The sequence below is a fragment of the Ranitomeya variabilis genome, chromosome 6, assembly GCF_051348905.1.
Source record: "Ranitomeya variabilis isolate aRanVar5 chromosome 6, aRanVar5.hap1, whole genome shotgun sequence".
Classification (NCBI taxonomy): domain Eukaryota; kingdom Metazoa; phylum Chordata; class Amphibia; order Anura; family Dendrobatidae; genus Ranitomeya; species Ranitomeya variabilis.
The window spans coordinates 486,449,270-486,468,749 of record NC_135237.1 but is presented as its reverse complement, the minus strand read 5'-3'; the positions used below and the strand labels follow the sequence as shown (position 1 = coordinate 486,468,749).

The window sequence follows — 19,480 nt, the reverse complement described above, 5'->3', positions numbered from 1 at the left end:
TCCTTGGCATGGTCAAAGAGTACAGTGCACCCTTGGTATGGCCAAGCAGTACAATGCACCCTTGGCATGACAAAGTAGTACAGTGCACCTTTGCACCTATCTTTTTGCATCCATCACTGTTCCCCTCCCCCCTTGATTGATATCTGATGATAGCGGAGGTTGATGAAATTGTTTAGCCATGCCAAGTCTGCACTGAGTGTCTGAACTTGGAATGAATAGACATATTGTCCTAAAAGACTCCTCATTAAAGGAATTATCCAGACTTGAGCTAAATTTCTGCCTATTAGAGTGGGCAATCACGTGTTGACTAGATTCTCATGCGCTTCTCTCCACGCTCTGTCTGGCAAAAAGCAGAATCCTGAGAGAGTGCATGATGCAATCAACAAACTGCAGTTACATAGAATCACAGCAGAAATTTAGCTTAAGCTTTGCAAACCCATTTAACAAACTAAAACTTTAAAAAAAGAAGTCATTGTGAAACCTCCATTGATCAAATATTATCACCAAGAAAAACCGTGTTTAGCTATACATTTCCCCAGCATGAAGCGTTTGGATGCACAGGTCCTCTGCCCTGGCTCATAGAGCTCCTTCACATCCATATAGACACGAGAAAGCCCCTTCAAACCCTCCACTTTAATTTTTACTCATTCTTCCTTTAATCCTTAAATAGATACAGATCTATTTCACCTAGTTAGTGACAAATGATTCAGCATGTGTGGACTACAACCCAATGTACTGTTCTCTGTTTTTGTTTTATTCCGGTCACCAGATGAGAATCATCTATTATATCAGGGCTCGTACAGACGTCAGTATTTTTTTTCCGAGTGCGATCTGACAAAACATCGAATGGCACTTGGACCAATGTTATTCTATGAGGCTATGCACATGTCTATTTTTTTCCTCAGAGTATGTCCGGACAAAAAATTGCAGTACCGATCGCACTCATGCAAGTCAATAATGGTCCGTCAAAGAAGAAAAAAATCATAATGCACTCCGATTTTCACAGACTAACACAATGGAGGAGATGGAGACATTTTTTTTTCCCATTTTCTCCACATCAGAGGTAATCGGATCAGAGTTTGATCAGAGTGTGATTAGAAAAAATGTCCCTATTCTCTCGGATGACAGAAAATAAGGTTGTGTGACACTAGCCTACAAATCAGACACAAACACCACAGCAATTTCCTATATACCTTATACCAATCTTGTAACATGTACCCTATTTTGCCTAATGACATTATTATCCAACTATTATGCTCCAGAGGGGTCAGTGTTCCCAAACATGAAGGCTGTCCTAGCTTATTACATTAAATAGGAGTACATGAGTGTTTTTTTTTACTTTTCCGATAATGCTCTTTTATCCTTTTTCTATGTTTATTCTGAGCAGGGAGACGAGCTGCCTTTTAAAAAAAAAAATGAGTAGACAGGTAGCACCGAGAGGAACATTTCACGGAAACCACTTATAAATACAATTCCCTTCTCTAACTTTTAGCAGCACAGAGTTGAAGCCAGAGATTCTGGGCAGTGACACACAAATAGGAACTGAGTGAATCACCTTTTGCCTCCATCCACTTTACCGCTATCCCCTGAGCATATGCCTGCAGCTTAAACAGAACTTTATATAAATCCACAGCTTGAGCACCAGGTGAACCCTGACTAAATACAATCCCTGGGCAAACCGGCTGTCACCAGCACAAGCCTCTGCTCTTTTCTATGCAACGCAATCTATGCCAATAATAAAGACTCATTAATACAAATGGAGGCGAACCTAAGCATGCATTGCTCCTTATAGCAGCAGCCTTTGAAGCCTATGGCCCCGATTCATCATTGCCTTTGCACCTGTTTTTTTTGTCTAGTTTTGTGTTCTAGTTCAAGCTCCCCTCCCCTCCCCTCAAGTATTTTTCAGTCTGCTAGTATTTTAGCACATTTTTAATGTAATTTTGCAAAACGTGCAACTTTTGGTGCTTAAAAACAATAGTTAAAGACAATTTTTGACTTTGTGAAAAATTTGTGAATTGTGTGTGCCATTTTGCAGAATTTGGTGCCTGAAATGGCAACTAATACCACAAAACAAAAAAGGAAAGTGACAAAAAAAAAAAAAGAAAAGAATGAATTGGGGGCTAAGAATGAAGAACAGCTTCATGCATGCGCTTTGGTTCCACTGTATGCCTTTGATGTCCCATAAGCATACAATGGCGTTTTATCTGGAAAAATAAAATTATAGATCTTATATTATACGCAAATCTATATATGGTTCACATAACCTTTTTTTCTGCTGACCGACTGTCAGGAAAAAGAAAAAAAAGAAAACATGGAGACATATCCTACTTTGATCAGTACTGCGGATTGAACTCGCCAATGCAAGTCAATGGCCCCATGAAAAAAATGGATAACACATCCACGTCATCTGCTGTCCATTTTTTTTTTTTTTTTTAATCTAGAAAAAAAAGTAAGATGTAACAACAATTGATACCAAATGGACCAAGCGCATTAAAAAAAACCATGAACCATTTATTTTTATGTAAGAGAGAAAAATAGTGGGAAATCAGCTTAAAAGTTGTTGGCCCCGCTCCTTTCAGGTACTCTATGCTACTTTTTCAATTGCACATTATGAGACTTTTTCCAAATATTTTTTTTTTAACAAATTTTAATTTTTTGGAAGCCACAACTGTCGACTTAATGTCAGTGCTGCAGCCAATGCCAGACTCCAGAACCAGTGGCGAGACGAACACACATTTGGGCCTGGGTAGGGTGAGTAGGGCTGGGTTAGGTGCTTTTCAAAGCAGCTGGGGAATAACTTTCAATGAAAGGAAACAACCCCTTTAACCAGTTTACAGAGGTTTTATGGTAAAACTGCTTGAAATGTAGCAGACTTTTTACTCTTGACTGTGCAAAAACTTTGCAACTTTTAACCATCTTACACCAGTCCCAGCCAGTTAATCCAATTTCCTTAACCCCTTCACGACATGTGCCGTACTATTACTGCGCATGTCGTGTCTCCCACTTTGATGTGGGCTCCAGCGATGAGCCCACATGAAAGTCGCGACATGTCAGCTGTTTTGTACAGCTGACATGTGCGCGCAATAGCGGCGGGTGAAATCGCGATTCACCCGCCACTATTAACCTGTTAAATGCCGCTGTCAAAGGCTGACAGCGGCATTTAACTACCGCTTCCGGGCGCGCGGACGGAAATGAGCGCATCGCTGACCCGGTCACATGATCGGGGGTCGGCGATGTGTCAGGACAGTAACCATAGAGGTCCTTGAGACTCCTATGGTTACTGATGCCGGCCTGCTGTGAGCGCCCCCCTGTGGTCAGCGCTCACAGCACACCTGCAATTCAGCTACATAGCAGCGATCTGATGATCGCTGCTATGTAGCTGAGCCAATCGAGTGGTGCCAGCTTCTAGCCTCCCATGGAGGCTTTTGAAGCATGGCACAAGTAAAAAAAAAAGTTTTTAAAAATATGAAAAAAATAAAAAAATATATAAAAGTTTAAATCACCCCCCCCTTTCGCCCAATCCTAAATAAAACAATAAAAAAAATCAAACCTACACATATTTGGTATCGCCGCGTTCAGAATCGCCCAATCTATCAATAAAAAAAAGCATTAACCTGATCGCTAAACAGCGTAGCGAGAAAAAAATTTGAAACGCCAGAATTACGTTTTTTCGGTCACCGCGACATTGCATTAAAATGCAATAACGGGTGATCAAAAGATCGTATCTGCACAAATGTGGAATTATTAAAAACGCCAGCTCGGCACGCAAAAAAAAAAACCCTCACCCGACCCCAGATCACGAAAAATGGAGACGCTTCGGGTATCGGAAAATGGTGCATTTCTTTTTATTTTTTTAGCAAAGTTTTGAATTTTTTTTCACCACTTAGATAAAAAATAACCTAGACATGTTAGGTGTCTATGAACTCGTAATGACCTAGAGAATCACAATGGCAGGTCAGTTTTAGCATTTAGTAAAAAAACAAACAAAAAAACAAGTGTAGGATTGCACTTTTTTTGCAATTTCACCACACTTGGAATTTTTTTCCCGTTTTCTAGTACAAGACATGGTAGAACCAATGGTGTCGTTCAAAAGTACAACTCGTCCCGCAAAAAATAAGCCCTTAAATGGCCATATTGACGGAAAAATAAAAGTTAAGGCTCTAGGAAGAAGGGGAGCGAAAAACGAAAACGTAAAAACGAAAAAGGGCCGCGTCTTGAAGGGGTTAAAAGTAAGTGGAGCTTAGTGGAGATGGAAACGTTGTCAAGTGTATCTGAAAAATTCCTAACAATTTGGCACATCTTACTTCAGGACCCCCTTCAGTTAGACCGGTGTGCAAAATGCCAGACTTGATGAATCTTGAGTTTTCATTTCATGTTTCATTCAATGCCACATAATAAAGGCATTGACTTACCGTATTTTTCTGACCATAAGACGCACTTTTTTTCCTCCAAATTTGGGAGGAAAGTGTGGGTGCGTCTTATGGTAGGGATGTAGCATGTGAGGAGGGGGGCAGCAGCGAGTGGGATCACACTGTTATCCCACTTCAGGAGGCAGAAAAATGTCCCCACTGCCGGGAATCAGCCTGGGGAAACCATGTGGTCCCGATGATTAAGTGCAGTGAATATTCATTAGCTACTCCCCGCCCACCTATCAGCTGAGTGGTGAGCCGGGAGCAGCAAATGAATACTGCACTTAAGCAGCGACACACATGGATTCCCCAGCACTGATTCCTACAGCAGCTGGGGAGATCCGTGTGTCCGGGGGAGGAGGAGGCAGCAGCAGCAGGGCCAGGGGAGAGGAGATCGCTGCATACCTGCCCGGGCTGGACGCTGAGTGCTGGGCAGTGTGCACAAGGAGGACCTGTGATGATGTCAGAAAAGGGCGGGCTGGAGCACCACATAGCAGCACAGAGCCTTCCCTCTTCTTGACATCATCACAGGTCCTTCCGACTCCAACACTAGAATCTGCTGGCTTCCATTACCTGTGCTGTGGAAAGGCAACAAGAGGGAGGGCTCTGTGTGTGCAGTCATGGGATGCTTTTACCTCACTACAGGCTGGCTGCCACAATTAAGAGGTTAGTCTTTCCAAAACACAATAAAGCACTCTGCCACTCCTTTAGTGAACTATAACTCCCAGCATCTCATAGGATCTGCAGGACATGCTGGGAGTTATAGTTCTCCCATGGGATTTTAAAGCAGCACTCCAGTGTTATTTTGCAGTGCTGGAGTGGTGCTTTCAATATAAGCCCTGTACCCCCATTCTTATACTCACCCTCCAGCATCTTCATATAGTACTTCACAGACACCACACTGATCCCGCAGCTTCCAACATAATAACATACTATTATATATAATAACACCACATATAATAGTATGTTATTAAATATTTTACCACATTTTTTGCTTCAAATATTTTTTTTCCCTATTTTCCACCTCTAAAACCTTATAGTCCGGTGCGTCTTATAGTCCGAAAAATACGGTAATTGCATTTTTCTTTTTGATGTCGGAATACAAGACTTTTCATATTTGTCATTGCCACTAGTTATTCAGTGTTGGAGATATAAAGTTATTTTTCCATCAGGGTCCTGTCTCGGTGCTTCATTTAGACATATTGAAGACCTCCTATTAAGGAATCCCATTTTTGCTAACATTTTTGAGGAAAACTGTAACTACAACTCCCACTCTGGAGGTCACAGTGTGACCATGCAACATTACTCCTTCATGCTGCATGACACGCCTGCAGCCGCCGGACGGTGACCCCCAATGATAACATCTGACTGCCAGGGGTTTCTAATACTGGAACATACATGTGATCCCCAGCAGGCCCCCAGTTAGACAACAAGCATAAAAGCAGCTTCCATTACTACACATGTATACAACAGATAAACCACTACAGGCTTACCTGGTCTTTCTGCACACAGATGTCCCTGGAATCCTTCAGTTCTGCCTCCAGTTGGGCTACAGACTGCTCCAAGCGGACAATTTCGGCTCTGTGCTTCTGCTGGCCTGCCAGGATTTCCTGATGGAGGGATTGCAAGGTGATTTCTAGCTCCTCAGTTTCTTGTGCATACTTCGTCTGCTGGTCTAGTGCTTTTCCAGCTTCAGCGTTCTGCCGCTCAATAATTTGCTGACCCTCCTCTACCTTTGCTGTCTTTTCATGGACTTGTCTTTTTAGGTCTTCTATCTCCTATATAGCGTACAAAAGTCACAATGAGTCAGTCAGGTATCACAGTGCTGACATGTAAATTATTACATTAAGAACATTTTGCAATCTCTTATTAGCGCATTCACCACTACAGCAGCTCAGTGGTCATTAGTGGGGTCCTGTGCTTTGCTTCGGACCCTCCAGCCCCCCATTATGTGGATGGCCCATTACTTTCAGTTGGCACAGTTATATATCAATTCTGAATATTCATTTTTCTTACGTTTCGGCACACGTGACTGCCGGCCGCAGCAAGAAGCAGGTGGCTGACAGTGCACGTAACTGAAGAGGAATGGATACTCACCGTGATCTCCGATGAACACCCAGTGAGTATTCCGCCAGCTGTGCTCTGCTTGGGAGCAGCGCATGATGTCCCTGCCATGCACTGCTTACAAGCATTAAGCAGCTGCTGGCACCGGACAGGACGCTGCGACTTAGAGGGAGTGGAGGAAGGTAAGAGTAAGGTTTGCTTTTTTAATCTTTTCTGATGGGGCCATGGATACCAGGACTGGGATGGGACCAATCAATCATACCAGGAACTGGATTGGGACAATCAAAAATACCAGGAACTGGTGGGGCCAATCAATCATACTAGGAACAGGATGGGGCCAATCAATCATATCAGAATAAGAATGGGACCATGCATACCCGGACTGGGATGGGGCCAATCATACCAGAATAAGGATGGATCCATGCATACCAGGATGGGGATGAGGGGACCATATTTACCAGGATAGGTGATTTTAAGTACAGAATTGACCACATTTTTTGCTTCAATTTTTTTTTCTAATTTCCTTCTCTAAAACCTAGGTGTGTCTTATGGTCCGGTGCGTCTTATAGTCTGAAAAATTTGGTATACAGCATCTTTTCTAACAAACTTATAAATGTATATTCACTCTGCTCAGCTTATCCTGCGTTATACATGCTGCATTTCCAAACTTTTTTCCAACTAGGTTTCCTGTATGAGTTTCTCGCATCACACTCGCAAGTGTGACCCGTCCTTAAAATTAGAATTGTATCTGACTGATGGCTGTAGCTTGTACTGAACAGAGCAAGACCTCAGCAGCAACAGGGAGGAGAACGATGAGGAGCTCTCAGTCAGCCTAAGATTGAGTTAGACTTTCATAAGGAATTATACAGCTATTGTGATATGGATTTTCACAAGCATCATTATCAGGTCTAAGAGACCTATTTAATAATGTATGCAGTTTGTACAGTGAAATCTCTTGAGAGATCACTTTATGGCCTATATGTTCAGATGCATGTATCAGACTTGCTATGCAAATTCCACACCACAAATGTGCAACCAATTGAAGTACCTTATATCTGAAAAGAGGATTTGAAAAAGCCTTCCACATGAAGCGGAAACATTATGGCTTGCTGCAGGTTGTATCACCACAGCCAGATCATTATGTTGCAGAAATGACACAAATATTCACTGAAAGTTTCAGCAACAATCAGCACTCACTTAGGCTAAGTTCACACCAGGCGTTTTTGTTGTGTTTTTTATATGCTTTTTTATGATAATTTTCAGCTGTGTTTTACAGTACCAGTTATGTCTATGAGATTTCAGAAATCTCAGACACACACATTGCTTTTTTTTGTCAGTATTTTGTGTTTTGCCTAGTTTTTTTGGATATAGAGAATGTTGTTACTTTCAACGTTTTTCCGGCATTTTTCACCCATTGAATTGAATGGAAAAAAAGGCATGAAATGCAGCCCACACCCGTTTTGCCCACTTTGACAGGGCTGGGAGAAATTGGCGCGAAAACATCAAAAGTCACAACATTTTTGCACAACTATGAATTCTGGCGAAATTACTTTGATGAATCGGCACCATAGATTTAATAGTCACATGTGGCTGTGAAATTATGTAGTGACTTACTAGTCTCAGTAACACAACTAGGAACCAAAATTATGCGATAAGGAGCTCCGAAAAGGTGTTTTGTTTTTTTTTCATTTCCAGCAGTGAATAAGTATCATATTTAGTTTTCAGCTCACTGTGGCTACCATGTACCTACAGGTGCCTCTCACAAAATTAGAATATCATCAAAAAGTTAATCTATTTCAGTTCTTCAATACAAAAAGTGAATCTCATAAATTACATAGAGTCATTACAAGCAGAGTGATCTATTTCAAATGTTTATTTCTTTTAATGTTGATGATTATGGCTTACAGCCAATGAAAACTCAAAAGTCATTATCTCAGTAAATTAGAATACTTTAGAACACCAGCTTGAAAAATGATTTTAAAATCAGAAATGTTGGCCTACAGAAATGCATTTTCAGCAAATGCACTCAATACTTGGTCGGGGCTCCTTTTGCATCACTTACTGCATCCATGCAGCGTGGCATGGAGGTGATCAGCCTGTGGCACTGCTGAGGTGTTATGGAAGCCCAGGTTGCTTTGATGGCAGCCTTCAGCTTGTCTGCATTGTTGGGTCTGGAGTCTCATCTTCCTCTTAACAATACCCCATAGATTCTCTATAGGGTTAAGGGCAAGTGAGTTTGCTGGCCAATCAAGCACAGTGATACTGTTGTTTTTAAACCAGGTATTGGTACTTTTGGCAGTGAGGACAAGTGCCAAGTCCAGCTGGAGAACGTAACTTCAATCTTCAAAAAGCTTGTCGGCAGAGGGAAGCATGAAGTGCTCTAAAATTTCCTGGTAGACGGCTGTGCTGACTTTGGTCTTCATAAAACACAGTGGACCTACACCAGCAGATGACATGGCTCCCCAAACTATCACTGATTGTGGAAACTTCACACTAGACCTCAAGCAGCTTGGATTGTGGCCTCTCCACTCTTCCTCCAGAGACCTCGATTTCCAAATTAAATGCAAAATTTATTTTCATCAGAAAACAACACCTTGGACCACTAAGCAACAGTCCAGTGCTTTTTCTCCTTGGCCAAGGTAAGACACTTCTGGCGTTACCTATTGGTCATGACTGGTTGACGCAAGGAATGTGACACTTGTAGCCCATGTCCTGGATACCTCTGTATGTGGTGGCTCTTGAAGCAATGACTCCAGCAGCAGTCCGCTGCTTGTGAATCTCCCCCAAATGTTTGAATGGTCTTTTCTTAACAATCCTTTCAAGGCTGTGGTTATCCCGATTGCTTGTGCACCTTTTTCTACCACACTTTTTCCTTCCACTCAACTTTGCATTAATATGCTTGGATACAGCACTCTGTGAACAGCCAGCTTCTTTAGCAATAACTTTTCGTGGCTTACCCTCCTTGTGGAGAGTATCAATGACTGCCTTCTGGACATCTGCAAGTCAGCAGTCTTCCCCATCCATGATTGTGGAGCCTACTGAAACAGACTAAGGGACTTTTTTAAACGCTTAGGAAGCCTTTGCAGGTATTTTTTTGTAAATTATTCTAATTTACCGAGATAATAACTTTGGGTTTTCATTGGTTGTAAGCCATAATCATCAACAAAAACAGAGATAAACACTTGAAATAGATCACTCTGCTTGTAATGACTATATAATATATGAGCTTCACTTTTTGTATTGAAAAACTGAAATAAAATAACGTTTTGATAATATTCTAATTTTGTGAGAAGCACCTGTATCTCTACAGAAATATAATGCTCACTTTTTGGCACTCCTGCAGTTGTAACGACAGTGCTTCATAACCCTCGTTTGAGTGGCTGTGAGTTGACTTGTACTCCTCTGATTTAAAAGAAATTTTATTTACATCATTCTGGCTTTTCAGAATCTGAAACAAAAAAAGAGAATTTAGAAAACTTGACTTGGCTTAGCATGGCATACTAAAGTAATACATAAGAAGAAAGGTGCAAAAAATGTTCTACAAAGATTTCCATGTTCAAACAGCACAATCACACCATAAGTGATTTATTATATAATATAGGCTAGCCTTGATAAATTTGGAAACTGCCAAAAAAATATTGTTTAACATAATAGTTATATTGTTATTGGATTGTTTTCTTATCTAAGCTTGAAATGAGAAAGAATAACAAACTCTAATAATAGCATTCATATGTAAGACATGAGTCACAACTTGTGACAAACCTAAAGGGGTTTTCAGCTACAATGAAACTGATGTCTTACCATTAGGACATGTCGTCAATATCAGATCGGTGGGGGTCCAACACCTGACACCTGTGTGGTATAGCATGTGATCCACTTTGCAAATCCCTTCTAGAGAGATCCAGGCATAAACCTATTTTGTATTGGTCTACAATGCGCCTACAAAGAAATATTTTCAGGATATTGGCAAAGTAACCTAGACTTGGTTTTGTTTGGAATGACAGCCTCTTTTGATAACGCCACTTGCTTCTTGGCGCATTGAAGACCTCTAGTAAAGAAGACCCTGCTTTTTTTAGTTTTAGAAAATTAATATATTACTCTCATGCTTAGATAGAATAGTTTTGAGCAATGCAAACATCAGATAAGTATGACTGTGGCGCATCTTATAATGTCCTGAAGACACAAAGGTGACTGAGAAAGGATGTTCCTGTTCGGTCCTGAGATGAATACAAGATGTTATCCAAAAGGCAAAGGTGCATTCAGGCAAAGTGCAAAGGTCTTAGGCAAGTACAGAATGATAAAAAGAGAATCAATCAAAAATAATCCTTTGAAAGGTAAAACACAACCTCAAAGTCATTGTCTGACCGTAGGCTACAAGTTTGCGGTAACTCTATGTCACTGCAGACTTGTGAATCCTCGCATCACATGCACTGCACACTGTGAGGATTTTCAAGTGCCGGGAGCAGGCATTCATGTGACTAAGTATGAATGCTTACAGCCATATTCCGACTACACTGAGTCTGGCCTCGCTCAGTACATTTGCATTGAGCGACACCACGCCCATCTAGTTGGCACATGACTGCATCTATGCAAATCACATACTTGCGGTCATGCGCCAACCGGTGGCACTGAAGAGTCCCCACGACACGCAGTGCACGTGATGTGAGGATTCACAAGTCTGCAGTCACATAGAGACTGCAGACTTGTAGCCTAAGGCCGGACAGCTCCGTTAACTGTCACAAAAGAATCAACACAAAACACACAAAGGAAGAGAGAGGTGGGTTCGTAGGTCCTTGTGTGCTCTGATGTCAGGTTCAACACCAACACAATATTCTCAGTGAGTGTCTGGTAGTTCAGTAGGTGGATCACCTTTTAGTTCATGTTCAAAATGTTTAACTTTCGACCCACTTGTATTCCCTCACTGTAATCCTAAAAAAGGGCCACGGACTGAGTTGTAGGAACCGTCTATAATAAGTCCATGCTATAAAAAGGAGTCTTTTCTTTGCAGCAGCTTGCAGCACACAGCCTATTTGCACGTTCTGCACTGTATAGGGAGGGTAAGCGAGTAGAAACATAGAAATTGAAATTCCGCATAAGCATATTAGAAGTTATGTACAAACTACTCCAGTTTAGGAGGGTTACTGAAGGTGAAAGGTTCTCTATGAATTGTGATTATTACTTGCAAACAAATATGTTGCCTCGGCATCTTCAAAAGCTAAATATATTTGCATCTCATTCCATTTTAAAACAGAAAAGATAAAAAGCAATAAAACCATAGTAACAATGAGAATAAAAACATTTTGATACATGTAACAAAGTCCTGTACCTCCTTTTGTAGGAAATCAATCTTTTCTTTCAACTCTTCCACCTGCTGCTCATACTGCTGGCACTGCTCTTTGTTCAATTTAACATGGTCCTTAGAGGAATGTAGCTCTCCAGTTAACTGGTCAATCAGGTGTTCAAAGGCTTCTACCTGGTCACTCTTTTCCTTATACTGACGTTGAAGAATCAATACTTCAGCTTCAAGACTCTGAATGATTTCCTTTTTGCTCACATTCTAACAAAAGTTGGAGAAAAAAAAAAAGACAGACACAAAATAACTGAAATTTCTACTCCAGCATCCCATTCCTTATATACAACACTATAGTCTCTAATAATTGTGGTAATAATTGTAATTGGTAATTAGAATGACTTGATAAGGTAGGTTGTTAAAAGTCAAGGATCAGATTGGCTCATGTATGTAATTAGTTTTATAACAGTTTTTGATAATTGATATTAAAGCTTTTGACCATTTGTAATGAGCTGGAAAAGTGAACAGACTCACAAAGTTAAAGCCTAAGAGAGTGTCTGCAAGCGAAAACCACCATCTGCTGGTCAATGATGATAGAAAATGGAAAGCAGAGAGAATTGCACGTGCAGGAACTGACGAATGAAGTGAATGTTCCCTGGGGGAAGAGATTGGAGGAAACACCAGGTCAGGTGATAGCTGTATCACAGTTAGGAATTCTAAAAGGCCTAGGAGAACAGAGAAGGTGAGGAGTCAGTTCCTGAACCCGTACAAGAATAGACGTGTGGTGCAGCATGGTTGGCTTATACCAATAACCAGGCCCGAAAGAAAAAACTGAGTGACGAGACCCAAAGGCAGAACCAAGTAACCAGTCTCGAGAAAAGGAACCAAGAGAAGAACCAAGGGATTGAAATCGGAGCTAGGTGAACAGAGCCAGAACCGAGAGAGCGTAAACAGTCACTTAAGCGGACCATGTTAAAGGGGCATTTGTGAGATCTGCGATGTGAGGTGCAGTACACATGGGACAGGGGTCGCGCTTCAGGGAGTGGAGGCAGCCAGTGCAACATGTGACAGAAGTGACTCATTAATAGGGGACTTGTGGCCCAACAATGTAGTAGAACAGACTCCTGTTAAGGCCCGGACAACATGTATAATTACCACCAGAGTGATAGGGTAATGACAGTGATGGGTACATGACTGACTGCGATGCACCATAGTAGATATTGGTGTGCACTCAAGGTCACTGTAAAAGCGAGGTGATGGGAGAACGGACCGTGGTGGTCCCTGAAATAAATAGCAAAAATTCACCGCACACTCTAATGGAATTATTTGCAACCATCTGTGGAATTTTATTTTAGACAAAGAAAAAAAGTGCCAAGTTACAAAAATCGGTCCAAAACCCAGTAAAGTAGAGACACCCGACGTTTCGACCCTCCCGGGTCTTAATCATGGGGTTTACTAAAAGACAAAGGGTAAGCGAATAAAAAACATGTACATATATACAAGAAAAACAATAAGAACATACAGAATGTATTAGACCTGGTTGCAACTCTATTTGTGCCATTTGCACCTTGAGAATTTCTTTTTATTGTTATATTGTTTTTTTCTGTAAGTTCTTATTGTTTTTATGGTATATATGCACATGTTTTTTATTCGCTTACCCTTTGTCTTCAATCAGATTGATCTGAGAACTGCTAGATCTGCAGGAGATATAAGAGATTACATCAAAACTGCAGAAAGCAACCGAGTAAGTGATATCACTGTAATCATGGTCTCTACCCCCACATTTTGCTGCTCTTAGATGGGGAAAACAAAAACTTGGTGACAGATTCCATTTAAAGAAGGACTGGAATATTTTGTATATTAAATGTGTGTATATGTGCATGATGTGTAGTCCGAGTGTATTAATATACTCACCTGCTGCTGCTTTCTCCAGGATCCAGTGCCATTTTCCTCCACTTCTCAGCGATGTCACTGATCTGCGTGACCCAGAAGTGATTCTCAGGCCTCCTTCACATGATCTGGTGATTCTTGTACTGGAAAAGCCAGTACTGGCGAGATCATGTGACATCCGTGTGTCATCAGTGTGCTGTCAGTGTGACACGTATTGAAATGCAGCATAGAAATGAAAGCATTTTATGTATTAAAGATGTTCAATGTTAGATATAGATAGAAATGAGGAATTTGATTGATACTGTAGATAGAAATATGTCAGTGTGATTTCTAATCAGTGCTTTGCGTGCTTATTTTTCTGTACTTGTATTTATTGTTGAAATAAAAAAATGCGTACGGTCCCTCTTAATTTTCATAACTAGCTGAGGGAAAGCTGACAGCTGGGGGCTGATGTTAATATTCTGAGAAGGGGACAATAACCATAAATGTTCCCAGAGTATTAACCCCTTCCCGACCTGTGACACAGCGTATGCGTCATGAAAGTCGGTGCCAATCCGACCTGTGACGCATATGCTGTGTCACAGAATGATCGCGTCCCTGCAGATCGGGTGAAAGGGTTAACTCCTATTTCACCCGATCTGCAGGGAGAGGGGGAGTTGTACTTCAGCCCAGGGGGGGTGGCTTTGCCTTCACGTGGCTACGATCGCTCTGATTGGCTGTTGAAAGTGCAACAGCCAATCAGAGCAATTTGCAATATTTCACCTATGAAAATGGTGAAATATTGCAATCCAGCCATGGCCGATGCTGCAATAGCATCTGCCATGGCTGGAAATCATGTTCTGCCCCCCCCCCGCCCCCGATCTCCTTCCCAGTCGTCCGTTATGTGGCCCGGTCCTCTCCGTCCTCCTGTCCGCTCCCCCGTCCTCCTGCCCGCTCCTTCCTTGCTCCGATCCACCTCCCATGTGCTCCGATCCACCCCCCGAGCTCCCCCCCTTACCCCCACATACTTACCGAGCCTCCCGGTGTCGGTCCGTCTCCTCCCTGGGCGCCGCCATCTTCCAAAATGGCGGGTGCATGCGCAGTACGCCCGCCGAATCTGCCTGCCGGCAGATTCGTTCCATGTACATTTTGATCACTGTGAAAACCTATCACAGTGATCAAAATTAAAAAAAAAATGTAAATGACCCCCCCCCTTTATCACCCTTATAGCTAGGGACAACAATAAAATAAAGAAAATATTTTTTTTTTTTTTCCCCCACTAGGTTCAGAACCAGGGTTAGGGTTAGGGTTAGGGTTTTCTGGTCCTCTGTGGATTTTTCCTTAGGGTTAGGGTATTCTGGTCCTCTGTGGATTTTTCCACAGCGCATTTGATAATTTCGCAGTGTAAAACCGCTGCGGACTTATCGCGGATTCAACGTGGTTTTTCTGGGGATTTCGCTACGGTTTTACAACTGCGGTTTTCTATTTGAGCAGTTGTAAAACCGCTGCGGAATCCGCAGAAAGAAGTGACATGCTGCGGAATGTAAACCGCTGCGTTTCCGCACAGTTTTTTCCGCAGCATGGGCACAGCGTTTTTTGTTTCCCATAGGTTTACATTGAACTATAATCTCAAGGGAAACTGCTGCGGACCCGCAGCTGCGGAAATGCTGTGCATCCGCAGCGTTTTCCGCAGCGTGTGCACATAGCCTTAGAATTAGGCTATGTGCACACGGTGTGGATTTGGCTGCGGATCCGCAGCGGATTGGCTGCTGCGGATTCGTAGCAGTTTTCCAACAGGTTTACAGTTCCATGTAAATCTTTGGAAAACCAAATCCGCTGTGCCCATGGTGCGGAAAATACCGCGCAGAAATGCTGCGTTGTATTTTATGCAGCATATCAATTCTTTGTGCGGATTCCGCAGCATTTTACACCTGTTCCTCAATAGGAATCCGCAGGTGAAATCCGCACAAAAAACACTGGAAATCTGGCAGTGCCTTTTACCTGCGGATTTTTCAAAAATGGTGCGGAAAAATCTCACACGAATCCACAACGTGGGCACATAGCCTTAGGGTTAGGGATGGAATTAGGGCTAGGGTTGGAAATAGGTTTAAGATTAGGCTTGTGGTTAGGGTTATGGTTAGGGGTGTGTTGGGGTTAGGGTTGTGGTTAGGGTTGAAATTAGGGTTGGGATTAGGGGTGTGTTGGGTTAGGGTTGTGGTTAGGGGTGTGTTGGGGTTAGGGTTATGGCTAGAGTTGGGATTAGGGTTAGGGGTGTGTTGGGGTTAGTGTTGGAGTTAGAATTGAGAGGTTTCCACTGTTTAGGCACATCAGGGGTCTCCAAATGCAACATGGCGCCACCATTGATTCCAGCCAATCTTGCGTTCCAAAAGTCAAATGGTGCACCCTCCCTTCCGAGCCCAACGTGCAACCAAACAGTGGTTTACCCCCACGTACGGAGTACCAGCATACTCGGGACAAACTGGGCAACAACTATTGGGGTCCAATTTCATCTGTTACCCTTGTGAAAATAAAAAATTGCTTGCTAAAACATCATTTTTGAGGAAATAAAAATGATTTTTTATTTTCACGGCTCTGCGTTGTAAACTTCTGTGAAGCACTTGGGGGTTCAAAGTGCTCACCACATATCTAGATAAGTTCCTTTGGGGGTCTAGTTTCCAAAATAGGGTCACTTGTGGGGGGTTTCTACTGTTTAGACACATCACGGTCTCTGCAAATGCAACGTGACGCCCGCAGACCATTCCATCAAAGTCTGCATTTCAAAACGTCACTACTTCACTTCCGAGCCCCGGCATGTGCCCAAACAGTGGTTTACCCCCACATATGGGGTATTAGCGTACTCAGGAGATACTGGACAACAACTTTTGGGGTCAAATTTCTCCTGTTACCCTTGGGAAAATAAAAAATTCTGGGCAAAAAAATTATTTTTGAGGAAAGAAAACGTATTTATTATTTTCACGGCTCTGCGTTATAAACTTCTGTGAAGCATTTGGGGGTTCAAAGTGCTCACCACACATCTAGATAAGTTCCTTTGGGGGTCTAGTTTCCAAAATGGGGTTACTTGTGGGGAGTGTATACTGTTTAGGCACATCAGGGGCTCTGCAAACGCAACGTGACGCCCGCAGAGCATTCCATCAAAGTCTGCATTTCAAAACGTCACTACTTCCATTCCGAACCCCGATGTGTGCCCAAACAGTGGTTTACCCCCACATATGGGGTATCAGCGTACTCAGGACAAACTGGACAATAACTTTTGGGGTCAAATTTCTCCTGTTACCCTTGGGAAAATAAAAAATTCAGGGCTAAAAAACCATTTTTGAGAAAAGAAAAATTATTTTTTATTTTCATGGCTCTGCGTTATAAACTTCTGTGAAGCACTTTGGGGTTCAAAGTGCTCACCACACATCTAGATTAGTTCCTTCGGAGGTCTAGTTTCCAAAATGGGGTCACTTGTGGGGGAGCTCCAATGTTTAGGCACACAGGGGCTCTCCAAACGCGACATGGTGTCCGCTAATGATTGGAGCTAATTTTCCATTCAAAAAGCCAAATGGCGTGCCTTCCCTTCCGAACCCTGCCGTGTGCCCAAACAGTGGTTTACCCCCACATATGGGGTATCAGCGTACTCAGGACAAACTGGACAACAACTATTGGGGTCCAATTTCCCCTGTTACCCTTGGGAAAATAAAAAAGTCCGGGCTAAAAAATCATTTTTGAGGAAAGAAAAATTATTTTTTACTTTCACGGCTCTGCGTTATAAACTTCTGTGAAGCACCTGGTGGTTTAAAGTGCTCACTATGCATCTAGATAAGTTCCTTGGAGGGTCTAGTTTCCAAAATGGGGTCACTTGTGGGGGAGCTCCAGTGTTTAGGCACACAGGAGCTCTCCAAAGGCGACATGGTGTCCGCTAATGATTGGAGCTAATTTTCCATTCAAAAAGTCAAATGGCGCTCCTTCCCTTCCGAGCCTTGCCGTGCGCCCAAACAGTGGTTTACCCCCACATATGAGATATTGGCGTACTCAGGAGAAATTGGCCAACAAATTTTAGGATCCATTTTATCCTGTTGCACATGTGAAAATGAAAATATTGAGGCTAAAAGAAATTTTTTTGTGAAAAAAAAAGCACTTTTTCATTTTTATGGATCAATTTCTGAAGCACATAAGGGTTTAAAGTGCTCACTATGCATCTAGATAAGTTCCTTGGGGGGTCTAGTTTCCAAAATGGGGTCACTTGTGTGGGAGCTCCAATGTTTAGGCACACAGGGGCTCTCCAAACGCGACATGGTGTCCGCTAACGATGGAGATCATTTTTCATTCAAAAAGTCAAATGGCGCTCCTTCCCTTCCGAGCCTTACCATATGCCCAAACAGTGGTTTACCCCCACATATGAGGTATCGGTGTACTCAGGAGAAATTTCCCAACAAATTTTAGGATCCATTTTATCCTGTTGCCCATGTGAAAATGAAGAAATTGAGGCTAAAATAATTTTTTGGTGAAAAAAAAGTACGTTTTCATTTTTACGGATCAATTTGTGAAGCACCTGGGGGTTTAAAGTGCTCACTATGCATCTAGATAAGTTCATTGGGGCGTCTAGTTTCCAAATTGGGGTCACTTGTGGGGGAGGTCCAATGTTTAGGCACACGGGGGCTCTCCAAACGTGACATGCTATCCGCTGAAGATTGGAGTCAAATTTTCATTCAAAAAGTCAAATGGCGCTCCTTCCCTTCCGAGCCCTGCCGTGCGCCCAACCAGTGGTTTACCCCCACATATGAGGTATCAGCGTGCTCAGGACAAATTGGACAACAACATTCGTGGTCCAGTTTCTCCTTTTACCCTTGGGAAAATAAAAAAATTGTTGCTAAAAGATCATTTTTGTGAATAAAAAGTTAAATGTTCATATTTTCCTTCCATGTTGCTTCTGCTGCTGTGAAACACCTGAAGGGTTAACAAACTTCTTGAATGTGGTTTTAAGCACCTTGAGGGCTGTAGTTTTTAGAATGGTGTCATTTTTGGGTATTTTCAGCCATATAGACCCCTCAAACTGACTTCAAATGTGAGGTGGTCCCTAAAAAAAATGATTTTGTAAATTTTGTTGTAAAAATGAGAAATCACTGGTCAAATTTTAACCTTTATAACTTCATAGCAAAAAAAAAATTTTGGTTCAAAAATTGTGCTGATGTAAAGTAGACATGTGGGAAATGTTATTTATTAACTATTTTGTGTCACATAACTCTCTGATTTAACAGAATAAAAATTCAAAATTTGAAAATTGCGAAATTTTCAAAATTTTCGCCAAATTTCCATTTTTTTCACAAATAAACGCAGAAATTATTGACCTAAATTTACCACTAACATGAAGTCCAATATGTCACGAAAAAACAATCTCAGAACCGCTAGGATCCGTTGAAGCGTTCCTGAGTTATTACCTCATAAAGGGACACTGGTCAGAATTGCAAAAAACGGCAAGGTCATTAAGGCCAAAATAGGCTGGGTCATGAAGGGGTTAAAGGGAACCTGTCACCCCGTTTTTTCAATATGAGCTAAAAATAGCTTTAAATAGGGCCTGAGCTGTGCTTTATAACTGTGTCTTTATTGTCCCCTGATTCCCCACCTTTGCTGCCAAAATACCTTAGTAAAGTTGCCGTTTTCGCCTGTCAATCACGGCGGTCTGGTCAAATGGGCGTTGTGAATTCACTGTTTCTCCCCCACCTCTTGATTTTCCCTAAGTAATTTCTTCCCGACGTTTGCGTAGTATTTCGCGCCTGCGCAGTTAAGTCTAATGTCGCGCCTGCGCATTATGCTTTGCCCAACTGTGGGCATAGTATACAGCTCG

The 19,480-nt window shown here is 42.1% G+C and overlaps 1 protein-coding gene across 3 annotated transcripts in view; it reads right to left on the bottom strand.

Annotated features, from left to right (window-relative positions):
• LOC143782813 (uncharacterized) overlaps positions 1–19,480 on the bottom strand; it is a 634,917-nt gene that overhangs the window by 458,036 nt on the left and 157,401 nt on the right. For all 3 annotated transcript variants that reach the window (XM_077270687.1, XM_077270690.1, XM_077270689.1), the window contains exons 9-11: positions 11,800–12,030; positions 9,799–9,921; positions 5,903–6,187 (exon numbers count right to left, since the gene is read on the bottom strand). In XM_077270687.1, coding sequence (XP_077126802.1) covers positions 5,903–6,187; positions 9,799–9,921; positions 11,800–12,030 — 639 coding nt within the window. The remainder of the gene's footprint in view (positions 1–5,902; positions 6,188–9,798; positions 9,922–11,799; positions 12,031–19,480) is intronic.